Source organism: Monodelphis domestica, chromosome 2, assembly GCF_027887165.1.
Source record: "Monodelphis domestica isolate mMonDom1 chromosome 2, mMonDom1.pri, whole genome shotgun sequence".
Lineage (NCBI taxonomy): Eukaryota > Metazoa > Chordata > Mammalia > Didelphimorphia > Didelphidae > Monodelphis > Monodelphis domestica.
Genome location: NC_077228.1, coordinates 223,671,837 through 223,684,321, shown reverse-complemented (window position 1 = coordinate 223,684,321; position 12,485 = coordinate 223,671,837). Strand labels below are relative to the sequence as shown.

The following is a 12,485-nucleotide window of genomic DNA, read 5'->3' as shown; positions in this document are numbered from 1 at the left end:
TGTATAAGAATACTCATAGTTGTGCTCTTTGTGGTGGCAAAAATTTGGAAAATGAGGGGATGCCCTTCAATTGGAGAATGGCTGAACAAATTGTGGTATATGTTGGTGATGGAATACTATTGTGCTCAAAGGAATAATAAAGTGGAGGAATTCCATGGGAACTGGAACAACCTCCAGGAACTGATGCAGAGTGAAAGGAGCAGAATGAGGACAACATTGTACACAGAGTCTGATACACTGTGGTACAATCAAACGTAATGGACTTCTTTATTAGTGACAATGCAATGTCCCTGAACAATCTGCAGGGATCTATGAGAAAAAACACTAACCACAAACAGAGGACAAACTGTGGGAGTAAAAACACGGAGAAAAGGCAACTGCTTGACTACAGGGTTTGAGGGGACATGATTGAGGAGAGACTCTAAATGAACACCCTAATGCAAATACCAGAACACATATGATACCCAGTGGAATTGTGTGTCGGCTATGGGAGGGGTGGCGGGAGGGGGGGGGAAGGAAAAGAAAATGATCTCTGTTTCCAATGAATAATGTTTGAAAATGAGCAAATAAAATAATGTTTAAAAGTTAAAAAAAAAGATATGGAAAAAAATTCAAACAAAGAGACTCAAAATCCAAGATCACACAATTGAAAATAATTTTCAATATTGACAATGAAAATTTGAAAATAGCATTGGAAAAGAAAACCAAGGAAAATGCTTATTAAGGTCAACCTGATTTTTTTCAAATTATTTCCTTTATATAGGCCTATCAAGATGATATAGTAAAGTTGATAAAGAAAATAAAAACATTTGAATTGAAACTTGTTCACTAAGATACTTTCTATTTTAATAAAGATTTATGCTATTTGAGTTTAGGAATAGAATGCATATTATACATTTATATTGTTGATATTATTTATTCTATATACTTTATCCTCTCGTAATCCTCCCTGACTTAAGAAAAAAATAGCCACAAGATCAGAATAATTAGGCAAAGAGAAAATCACCTGAATGTTCATGAAGTTCCTTGTTAAATGGAACTCTATATCCCCATGACTTTAATTCATATGAGAACATATCATGAAAGATGACTGCAATTGTGTCATAGAATCCATGAGACAAAGCCTTTTCATCTGTAGTTCCAGTGATATTTATTCCTGCCATACATAAGGAAAAATAATCATTTAAGATGATTGATTAATGGGTGGCCAACTAATTTAAGAAAAATTCATCAATACATGAAGTAACTCAACTGACTGGAAGATTCAAATGTAGCAGTATGGACAAAAAGGTACTTCTAATCATCTTGAAATTATAATGATGCATGAGAAATGCATTTTATCTCACTGTGTCTTTTTAAACAAATCACCTTTGATCTTAAAATGTCATTCAAGAATACTTAACAAATAAAGCATAGAGAGAGTGTAAGGATGGAATTTAATAGAGCCAATCAATCAACTTGACTCTACTCAGTACAGATAACTTTATTGTTTGAGACCACATTATGATTAAAGATGAATGATTTACTTTATTATTATGACAAATTTGGAATAAATGTAATAATGAATATCTTTTCATATCCGGTAGTGTGGGTCAACATAAAGTTGGAAAGATGACATATAGCATTATAGATATACATATAAGTATATATATATGTACATATATATATATATGTATGTATATAGCATTTTCACTAGGTAGTGAACATCCAAAATGTCTGAACTTTGTTAGCTTTCTTAATTCCACAATCTTGTAGCTATAGCTTGCCCACTCACTTATCCCCTCTTTCCCTCTTCCTCACTCTGGAGACAAAGCTTGGACATTTCAATTTGTAAACATTTTATTCAGTTTCATTCATCATTTGGAATTAAGTCCACTATGGGAGAGGTTCAACATGCTCCTCAAAGCTAACTTAGCTTCTTATAATTAGAGGACAACCCCCAAGAGTCAATTGTAAGCATCATCTTTCTTCTAATTTTTTTCTGTTGATGATGATAATATCCAGTTTCCTCATGCATAAAATTCTTTTTTCCAAAATACAATTTATACTTAACTTATAAGCACTATTTTTGACTTAAGATTGTTTCTTTGTAACTGGGCAAGGAAAAAGCATAATGCATAGTGATCCTAGGATCATAGATTTAGAGTTGTGAAAGCTCTTAGAGTTCATAAAATCCAATACTTCATTTTATAGACAAAGAAAGTAGAGCAGAGGAAGATTAAATGATTTGCCCAAAGACACACAGGTGGTAGCTTTGCTCATCACTTGATTGTCTTTCTTCAACCTACTCCCTTTTGAAGATCTTTGTATTCCCATAACTTTGGAGCTGCTGACCCTCATCCATTACTAAACTCTTCCTAAATACTTTAAGAGGTTCTTGGCATAATCCAACACTTGAAGGCAAACATAACAATACTTGGTTTTACTCTTAAAGGGAAGAGGGATAATTGGAGCCCTGAGAACTGGGGTCTCACTGGCAGACTACTGAGGTTAGGTGGAGTGGATTGCTACACGTGTATATTGCCTGTGGTGGACTCAATGACTATACATAAATATAATGTGTGTCTTATGTGTCTTATGGTGACCAAGTTTACTAGTGGGAAGACTGATGTCACTGAAGTAGGGTTCAATAAGAACTAGCTCAAGTTCAAGAACAGAAAGACTGATAATGTGCCTGGTGAACTCTGAGTTCACCAATAAGATGGGATGAGTAGGACTTTGTTTCAGGGTATCACAATTTAGAAGGCACTGCTGCCATTTATATACTATTTCTAAAGTGGGAAAACTGGTTCTTAACACATAATTAGCAAGAATAACGAATTACAATAAATAGGTACTAGAGAGCCTATTCTCTCCCTCACTGTTCTGTATAACAGTTGTACTGGAGTTTATATTTCCTTTCCCTATTCCTTTTCTCTAAATAGAGACCTGAGTTGAGAATTTTGTGAATGGGATGATAATTGAACAGAGAATGCATCAAACTGAGGATCCATTTTATTAAAATATTAGGATAAAATGGAGGGAGATGTGTTGGGAGATGAAAAGGACATCTTAGACTAAGGATCTTTAAACACAGAGGGGATTTTTGTAGTAGCAATAAGATTAGAATAAAAAACTCAAAGAGAGATGTGGGGGTGGGAGTTGCTTAATTTGGAATGAAACAAATCTAACAAAGATACAAGATACATAAGCACTATACACTGTCTTCCTTGACTCTAGAGAAATTTAACTTTGATAGGCAATGATAAATTATCTGGAAACAAATTTTTTGTAAATCCTGGAGAAAAAGATTATCTGGAGACAAGAACATAGTGTGGACCATAATCATGACTATAGGAATGAAGCTGGAAATGGGGAGGAAGATTTAATAACTTTTCTGACTTTGTTATGGAGAGATTTTTGTTTGATTTTCTCTAGAATCATTCTGAGCTGCTTAGTGGAGCATGTGGTATGGGATGTGACTTAGTCATTCTTTTGATTTGGAAGGGTGGATGTGACTGAATTGATTGTGATGCTTATCAATCAATCAACATTTATTAAGTACTTGTTATATGCCAGTCACTTTGTTATGTGCTAGGGATACATTTTTTTTAAAAGGGTCAGATCCTCCTTTCTCAGGGAATATGTCTATAAATAAGTAAATATAGGATTTATGCAGAATAAATGCACAATCAATTGAGAGGTACCAAAATTAGCAATAATCAGAACAACTTGAGATACATCTTGAAGAGAGCAAGGTTTTCTGTGAAGTGGAAGTAAGAATGAAAGCATTGCACACAGACGCAATGGAGGTAAGAGAGAGGATATCATTCCTGAGGAACAATAGCTTGGTCATTTTGGCTCCAATGTAGATTGTTTTAGGAGGAAAGCCAAAATATAGGCAAGGGCCAGATTATTTAACATCAGTAACTCATTGACTAGCACTGAGAATTTAAGTGATTTGCTTGTTCAGGTTCACACAGCTAAGTATATAATGGACTTGACAGTTCAAGTTCAAGAAGTTGAGTTCAAGTCAAGTTCAAGAGCTTCAGCCTTCCTGTCCTCAAGAGGAGCCATCTATCTACTATGCAACATTTATTCTCTATACACATTATAATGGATATACTCAGTCATTCAGGTAAGTAGCAGGGAGTTCTTTTTCTACTTTTTGTGGACACCTTTTGGAATCACTTTTCCCCATAAGGAAAGAGCCTTATAGTTATGATTTTAAGAAGAAATAGGCACATTCTCTAAATTAGAGCCTTTCCCAGAAAAGATATAGACATAATCCTCAGAATATTTATTAAAATATATATATATATATATCAATAAGCAGTTTTATCAAGAATGTTGAACTCTTGCAAAGATTAAAACTTAAAATCTACTGAATACCTCCCACCATTAATTTAGTTGTAGATAAAGGGTAACTATGCAATATTCAACATTCTGAAATCAGTCACAGGATAATTGAGAAAACAACTCATTTTAACTATTAGTTTAACCTGTTTGTGTATCATAGCACTTAGAACACTAAACATTTAAAATTCAGATTAAATATTTTTATCTTAAAATAAAATATGACACCAAGTATTAGCTGTGGCCTGGTAAAGAACACACCTTTCATAAAGGAAGCCAAAGCCATTTTGCTTATTATCTGTTGAGTTGTATTGGTGACTGGCATATATTTAATTAGAAAGTCAGAATCATTAAACTCATCTATGCGTCCAAGGTCTACTGGAGGCACTTCAGGAACCTGAGAGATGCTAGAAGTCATTAAAAAGAAAAACACAAGCAGGCATAGAAGCAATGAGAGAAGCCATTCCTGTTAAATACAAGAGAAAAACAAATTAGAATGCGGTCATTGATATGACTATTTTCATCAAACACCTTTTCTATTTAATTCCCTTGTGTGCTTAATGTAGAACTAGTCACTTGTGATGATTAAATGAGAAACAGACAACTATTGTTATTCTACTAAGCTCATATATTTAAGACAGACACATTTATTGACAAAGAAGAGAGGAAAAAATGACCTGGCAAGAAATAATATGGTTGCCTATTAAAAACAAGTCTAATAAAGGCTAATAACAATTATATAACATTTTAAGGTTTATGAAGCATCCTTCTCTAGCATTCAAAATTAAAAGTATTTTTACGTATATTGGGTCCTTTTCACCCATTCAGTTTCCTGTTTATTTTTAACTCTCAACATTTTTCACTGTGGCTCCTTTAAAAAATGTGTTCCCTAAGGACTTATACGGTAGTCATAATTTTAATGAAATTAATTGAGAATAAGAGAGAAGGCATCATCAGTTGTGCTAAAAATATGCATTGAATAATAAACTCCTTGAGCAAACAGGTCTGAGGGTTATTAAGAAGCTGTTTTCAGGATCAGTTCCCAACACTTTACTCACTGCTTTGTCCCTGCTTATAGTAATTGTGACCTGTGGAAATCTAGACAGAAGGTAGTCTAGAAAGTAATTAGTATAGTACAGTATATCTTTGTGACAAGTGACAAAAACCAGAAACTAATATTTAGTAACTCCACAGAGTGTCACAAGTCTTGGGATTGTGGATAATGCTTTATCTGGATAAAGAAGTCCACCAAAATGAATTTTTCCATTTCTGCCAATTGACACTTTTATTGTTCTTCCAACTTAAGCAATGTCTTAATCATAATAGAACTGTTGAGTGGAAGCTACATAGACTAGTTGTATATCTGTCCATTTAAACATTAATTTCTGGGTTAGTTATTTTATTTGTTGTTGCAGGTCCCCAAATTCTTAGCTTGTGCTAAGCAGAATGATTTTGTGAGATTTTTGTGAACTGATGAGTTGGAGAAATGTTACTTCTACTTCATTAAAAAAAAATTTATTTTTCAGGGGCTGCATTTCCTTTTTAAATGGTACCTTTAATTCTAAATGTTTCCTTTTCTATAACATTTACAATATACAAAGCCCAAAATTAAGCCTGCCTGGTTGCTCAATATAAATGAATATATAAATAGCAGTACAGAAGGAAGAACAACATATACTCCCATGAAGGCACCTCTTCCTTTACCAAATGTGAAGATATAACTTTGTTGTTTTTTTCTTTGCTTAAAAAAAACCAAAATGTAATGTTTCTACTGATCAAATATTTATCTCTCTCTCTCATCTACCCTTTTCCACACTACTGAAAAAATAGAAATAAGATCCTTATAATAAATATTCAGTTAGTCAAAACAAAGCCATATAATGACATAGTCTTTTAATCATACCGATAAACTCTCTCTTTTCATCCTCCATTTTTTAATCAAATGCTTACAAAGAAGGGCCTGAGTTTGCTGGCAAAAGCTTCTCTCTCTTTTAATCATTTTGGCCTGTTTGTTACAAAAGGAGAGAAAACAATGTAAATATGTTGACATATATGTGGCGTTATATATTTGTATGTATATATGGAGAAAAAGGGGGAGGGAGGGAAGGAGGGAGAGACAGAGACAGAGGCTTAGAAATAGAGAGAGATTGTTTTGTTTTTCAAATAGAAAAATATTTAATAACACCACCCTGGTTCCTTTCTTCTTTTGCATTCATAGAAGAAATGTTGGGAAATATCACAGGTAAGCTTCTTAAGGGCAGAGATTTCTATCTTTTATCAACTAGTATTATCCATGCTACATAGTAAATGCTGAGGAAATGTTTGTTGATTTGATTAATAATGAATTCTTACAGAGCCAAAGTTCATCTACTTTGTACATAGCAATACTGATTTACTGAAAGGTAAGTTAGCATTTTACCAATGCTGCCAACAGACTTCCAGAGAAATATCACTGGATATTGAGAAGAATCCTTCTCATCTTGTTATTCTTTTTATTCCTTATTCTTCTAGTTAATATCCTATATTCTACAGGAATCATTTTCCATTTTTCCTCAATTCTAGCATCTTCTCACTGAGAACTTTAATTTTTCCTATGTATCCTATGTATTCTATATGTTAGTACATAGTTCTTTACATCATCTTCTCCATTTAGACTGTGATTTCCTTCTCATCTTTCTTTATACTTCCTGATCTTACACATGATACAGTCTTTGCTTAAGCATGCTTATTGAACAGATGATTAATTTGCAGCTATTAAAATCATTTTTGGTGGGAGAGAAAAGAAAAGAAGACAAGGAGACAATTTTTTGAAAAACAAATATTCACACCAAAATTCATTTAGTTTTAGACCTAATAAAAGTATCTTTCTTCTTTAAAAAAACAAAACAAAATAAAACCTTGATGTATAATTTCATCCACATGGAGAACCAAACTGGTACAACTCATGGTGTCAGAGTGCCTGGGAACAATGGAAGGTAAAATGATTTGGCCCTTGGTCACATAACTAGCATGTGTCAGAGGAAGGACTAAGGCCCGCCCACTATCCCTTGTGCCACTGGAACCTTCCACAGAATTTATAACACAAAAATACATAGTTGCTTGCTCATAAGATTTCCAGTTCAGGTTTACTTGATTTAAAGAATAGCTTATTCATAAAGTAATTACAAATATATTGGTTTAATTAACTTAAAAAAAAACTACTTCCTGTCTTAGTATCAATTTTAAGACATAAGAGTGACAAGGGCTAGGAATGAGGGGTTAAGTGACTGGCCCAGGGTCACATAGCTAGGAAGTAGCTTAATTTACTTTGAAAGATTTGAAAAATTTTTTATACCTATGTAGCTACAAGCTAGAGCCACTTAATACCTCCTAGTTTGGGTCCAGTCTAAGAAAAACCAGACAAAAGTTTGAAAACAAAAAACATCATTTGTTATGAGGGATGATATGGTAAAATATAAAAAATGGTAGATCTGGAGACAGGACTTGATTTCAGTATTAACTCTGTGACTTGTATGATCCTGGGCAAATTAAATACTTCCCCTGGGCCTTAGTCTCCTCATCTGTGAAATAAGAAAATTGTACTAGATAATTACTGAGGTCTACATTCTAGTTCTTAATTTATGGTTCTGTTATCCCAAGTTAGTAGATCTGCAAAAGATGACTTACATTTTAACTGGGATTTTTACCCTTTAATGGAAATTCATGAGCAAAATTTGACTGTCCTCTAAACCATACTGGCAATAACAACAATCACAACAAAGTCTAATTAAATTAAACTTATGAAGAGAAAATAATATCTTCTGAAAACAATAAGCCTGTAATAAAAAAACCAACACCTCAATCATTCCCCTTCCCAAATAAATTCTTCTTATCCAAAGAGTAATTTCTCTTCTGGTCTTCATAGTCTTGTACTTTGAGACAGAGAAGCAAGCACAATAAAAATATTCATCTCTCTTCTCAGGGTAGAAAAAGTCTCTTTTAAGACATCATAAGAATCCTCTTAAAGTCAGTAGGAAAATGAAAAAAAAAGGGGAAAATAAACAACCAAATTATCCAAATCCTTGCACATGTATTGTGAAATAGAATGAATACAATGAAATAGAATTTTTAAAGTAACTTCAGATTAAATTTACAAAATTCAGACACATTTTCCTAGGCCATTTTATAGTCTATTTCAAATTTATGTTTTCCTCATGAGTGAAAGACATCCCCAAATTTCATATTTCTTCCAGATATTTTTGTCTGTATGATATCAATACACAGAATTTTCAAAATATGAACCACTAATACATAGTTAGTTTCCACTCATATTTCCCTGAACAGATACAGTTGAATGCCATTCTTCATTTTACAAGTATTTATGTCATGTCCACTACAGTGAGAGAAGAGTTTCTGCATTACACAAAACAAATAGAAGAAAAAGAGATTAACTTACATTTAGGAATGTTGAACCAAGGACTCAAGCAGTATAATCAATTCATTGGTCTCTCTATGTCCAAAAGAAGAGTTCAAATTGCTTCACAGTCCCTTTTACGTGAAGTTTTCAATGTTTGACTATTTTCTACAGTTCCTTTTCAGATTGATTTTGAAAAGGGTTAAGGTCAATCGGCCAGGCTGCCAAAATGACACGAGTCACGTGATGCCTTGCATGCTGTTTCCCATTTTTTTCTCCTCTAGTCAGTACAGGGAGGCAGCAGCTACAGATGGTGGGCTGTGCTTGTTATTTTGGAAGGAATAATCTCATGAAGACAAATCCTACATTTACTCCTCTGGCTCACTGCTTCCTGGAATAAAGAAGTGGCCAAGTTCAAATGTTTCAAAGAAAAGAAAAACACCCCCCAAGAGGGATGACCACAATGCAATCTTTAAACAGGAAAATGTAAACAGCTAAGTCAAAGAACAAATTGAAAGGGGAGAAAGAAGAATGGGAAGTGGGGAGGGGAATTGCAATTATAAATAAACCCCCAAACCCCTGAGAGATGGTGACTGATGTGAAGGAATTTCAGCTGATCTGAACTTCAATGCAGGCAAATAATCTAAATTATAATACTAATAGCTGACCTTTAATGGTGTTTTGTGTTTTAAGAAGTACTTTATAGATATTGTCATATTTAATTTTCATGACAACCCTGAAAAATAGGGAAAATATTTTTTTTCATTTTACAGATGAGGAAAGAGATAATGAAAAGTAAAATTTGCTCAAAGTCCAAGAATTTATAAATAAAAGAGCTAGAATTCATACCCAGGTTTTCTAACTCCTGACTCCAGGGCTCATTCAGCTAATCTACTACTATTATCACTAAACAACATCATTTCAAACATCAACCAAATTTCACTTGTTATTTTAGTACTCCAAGGTAATGAGTAACTAGGTGACACAGTAGAGTACTAGGTCTAGATTCAGGAAGATTCATCTTCTTTAGTCCAAATCAGGACTTAGATACTACCCATGTAACCTTGGGCAAACCACTTAACCCAATCAATTCCTCATCTATAAAATGAGAGAAAAAAGGAAATAGCTAATCACTCAAGAATCTTTCTAGAAAACCCCAAATGGGATCATTCACAGTTGAATATTATTGAAAAATAACTGAATATCCTAAAAGTAAATGTTTGTCATAATTGCATTTAATCTTTACCAAATAATTGGGATAATTGCTTCACCTTAGAGGTCAGGAAGTTAATCAATAGCTTTCTCCACTGTTACAAAGCTGTGGTAAATAAATCCAGACTTAAAGATATTTGATAACTGTATGATGGGGCAAAGACAAAGTGGAATAAAGGTTGGTATTTTTGCCAAGTTTTCCCAGCACACTCCTTTAAGTGACTTAAAAATTTATGTCAGATAGGACTCAGAGTGGGAAAACTAACACTAAGTCAGAATGAGTCATTTTTCTATCCCAAGATAGTTTAGAAAGACATAAAGAGAGATGTTCAGATACTAGAATGGGTGGCTGAATAATGGCATGGTAGAAATGGCACCAGCTGTGGACCTGGGGATGGGATGTTAGGAGATTGGTAAAAGCAGCAGTAGCAGCAACAGGAGAATTTAGTCCCCATTGACCATAAGGGAAAAGAAACCTTAGCCATAAAGAGATTACAAGGGATCTCTTTGTTAGTACTGGGTATGGGATCAGGCAATATTTGACAATTCCACTACTGATTTTGTAGTTGAGTCACAGTTCCAGGTGGCAAGTTGCTCATCCAAGTTGAAGGGGAGCAGGGGAACTGGGGGGATCATGAAAGATCTCATTTGTAGGTTGTACTTGAAATGAGTTTTGAAGAACACTGAGTTTTCTAAAGGACAAATCCTTTACCCCATTTCCCTTGCTTTCAGCAGTCTCTTTTTTCAATTCCTGCTTCTGGTTTCCAGAATCTTATAAAATCATGTCTTTAGGATAGAGGACTGTGGTCATAGCATCCTGCACATATTGGCAACATGTGTTGATAAGTTTTGCTGAAAATTTTCTCCTTTTTTCTTGGTTGATCTTTGTTAGAAAGGCTTCCTTCAAGACTCAGATAAAATGGGACTTCTGCTTCTGACAGTCAAAATAGTGGAATAAGAAATGCTCCAAGTGCAATGAAAACCATCTCCAAATAACCACAAAAAACTTCTCAAAACAAATTTTGGAATTTGGAAGAATCTATCTTTGTGGGGTAAGGGAGGAGAGCAGTAGAACCATCATTGTGAAGAGCAGGCTAGTGCAGCATATCTAGGGGAATCCTCAGTAGAAGGAATAACCTAGAACTTTTGACACCAGGTGGGGACTTAGCAGCTGAGTATCGGAAACCAGCTAAACTCATTGCACTGGGCACCAAGGAGAACCCAGGGACAGTACTTCCTCAACCCCAGAAGAAGTGGAGCTGAGTTTCAACATATAGGCAAGGTCATAAAAACCTCCCTCCTAAATTAGCAAAAGACAAAGAAAAATTGATACAGCAATACTACCACTAGGTCTGTATTCCAAAACAATTTTTAACAATGGGAAGGGACTTGTTTGTACAAAAATATTTATAGCTACACTTTTTCTAGTGGCAAGGAATTGGAAACCAAATTGATGTTCCTCAATTGGGAAATGACTCAACAAATTGAGATATATGATGCTGATGGAATACTATTGTGCTCTAAGGAATAATAAGCAGGATAATTTTAGATATAACTGGAAAGACCTTTGTGAACTGATGCAGAGTGAAATAAAAAGAACCAAGAGAACATTACACATAGTCACTGAAATATTGTGTAATGATCAAATGTGATAGATTTTGTTACTAATAGCAATACAATGATTTAGGACAATTCTGAGGGACTTATGGAAAAGAATTCTATCCACATATAGAGAAAGAACTGTGGGAGTAGAAACACAGACAAAAACATTTATCACTTGTTTATTTGGGTATAACAGTGATGACAAAACTTTTAGAGATGGAGTGTCAGGCACTGCCCTCAACCCCACCAAGCAGACTAAGTGCCATGTTTCTTCCTATCACTGAGTGCTGGGTATCCCCTGGACCCCCTTACTCCACACAGAGGAGGGAGAAAGCTCCCATTGGGCTGCTGGTAAGAGGGACAAGGAAAAAATGTTGTCAGGCACATTGGAGAGGAGGAGGGGAGTAGCTCCACTCAAGTCCCTCTGCCTTTCTAGTAATGAACTGGGAAGGGGGGTGGTCATATGCCCACAGAGAGGGTGTTGTGTGCCCTCTTTTGCACCCATGTCATAGGTTTGCCATCCCTGGTATATGATATGGGGTTTTGGTTTTATATGAATAATATAGAAATATGAATAATATGGAATCTGAGTGATTATATGCATATAATCAAGTTGAATTGCATGTCAACTCTCAGAGTGGGGAGAGAAGAGGGGAGGAAGACAATATGAATCATGTAACTTTGGAAAACTTATCTATAAATTTGTTATTGGATTAAAATAAAGATAAAACCTAATAAAAATTTTAATAAGACAAAGAAAAAGTCTGACCCTGGAAACTATTTCAACAACAGAGAAGACCAAAATGAAGCTCATAAGAGGCTAGCAATGCCAAAATGGAAATGTATAATGCTTAAAAGCAAATGTGGGGGGCAGCTGGGTAGATCAGTGGATTGAGAGCCAGGCCCAGGGATGGGAGGTCCTAGGTTCAAATATGACCTTAGA

The 12,485-nt window shown here is 34.6% G+C and overlaps 1 protein-coding gene across 4 annotated transcripts in view; it reads right to left on the bottom strand.

The window, feature by feature from the left end:
- Positions 1 to 9,047, bottom strand: part of LOC100029133 (ABC-type organic anion transporter ABCA8-like) — a 118,179-nt gene extending 109,132 nt beyond the window's left edge. The window contains exons 1-4 of one of the 4 annotated variants that reach the window (XM_056817241.1): positions 8,771 to 9,047; positions 6,239 to 6,340; positions 4,597 to 4,801; positions 1,007 to 1,156 (exon numbers count right to left, since the gene is read on the bottom strand). In XM_056817241.1, the coding sequence (XP_056673219.1) occupies positions 1,007 to 1,156; positions 4,597 to 4,801; positions 6,239 to 6,334 (451 nt within the window). In that variant the 5' untranslated portion in view covers positions 6,335 to 6,340; positions 8,771 to 9,047. Of the gene's footprint in view, positions 1 to 1,006; positions 1,157 to 4,596; positions 4,802 to 6,238; positions 6,341 to 8,770 lie in introns of those variants that run through there. The other 3 variants (XM_056817240.1, XM_056817242.1, XM_056817244.1) reach the window with 3 other exon arrangements.
- Positions 9,048 to 12,485: the final 3,438 nt, after the last annotated feature.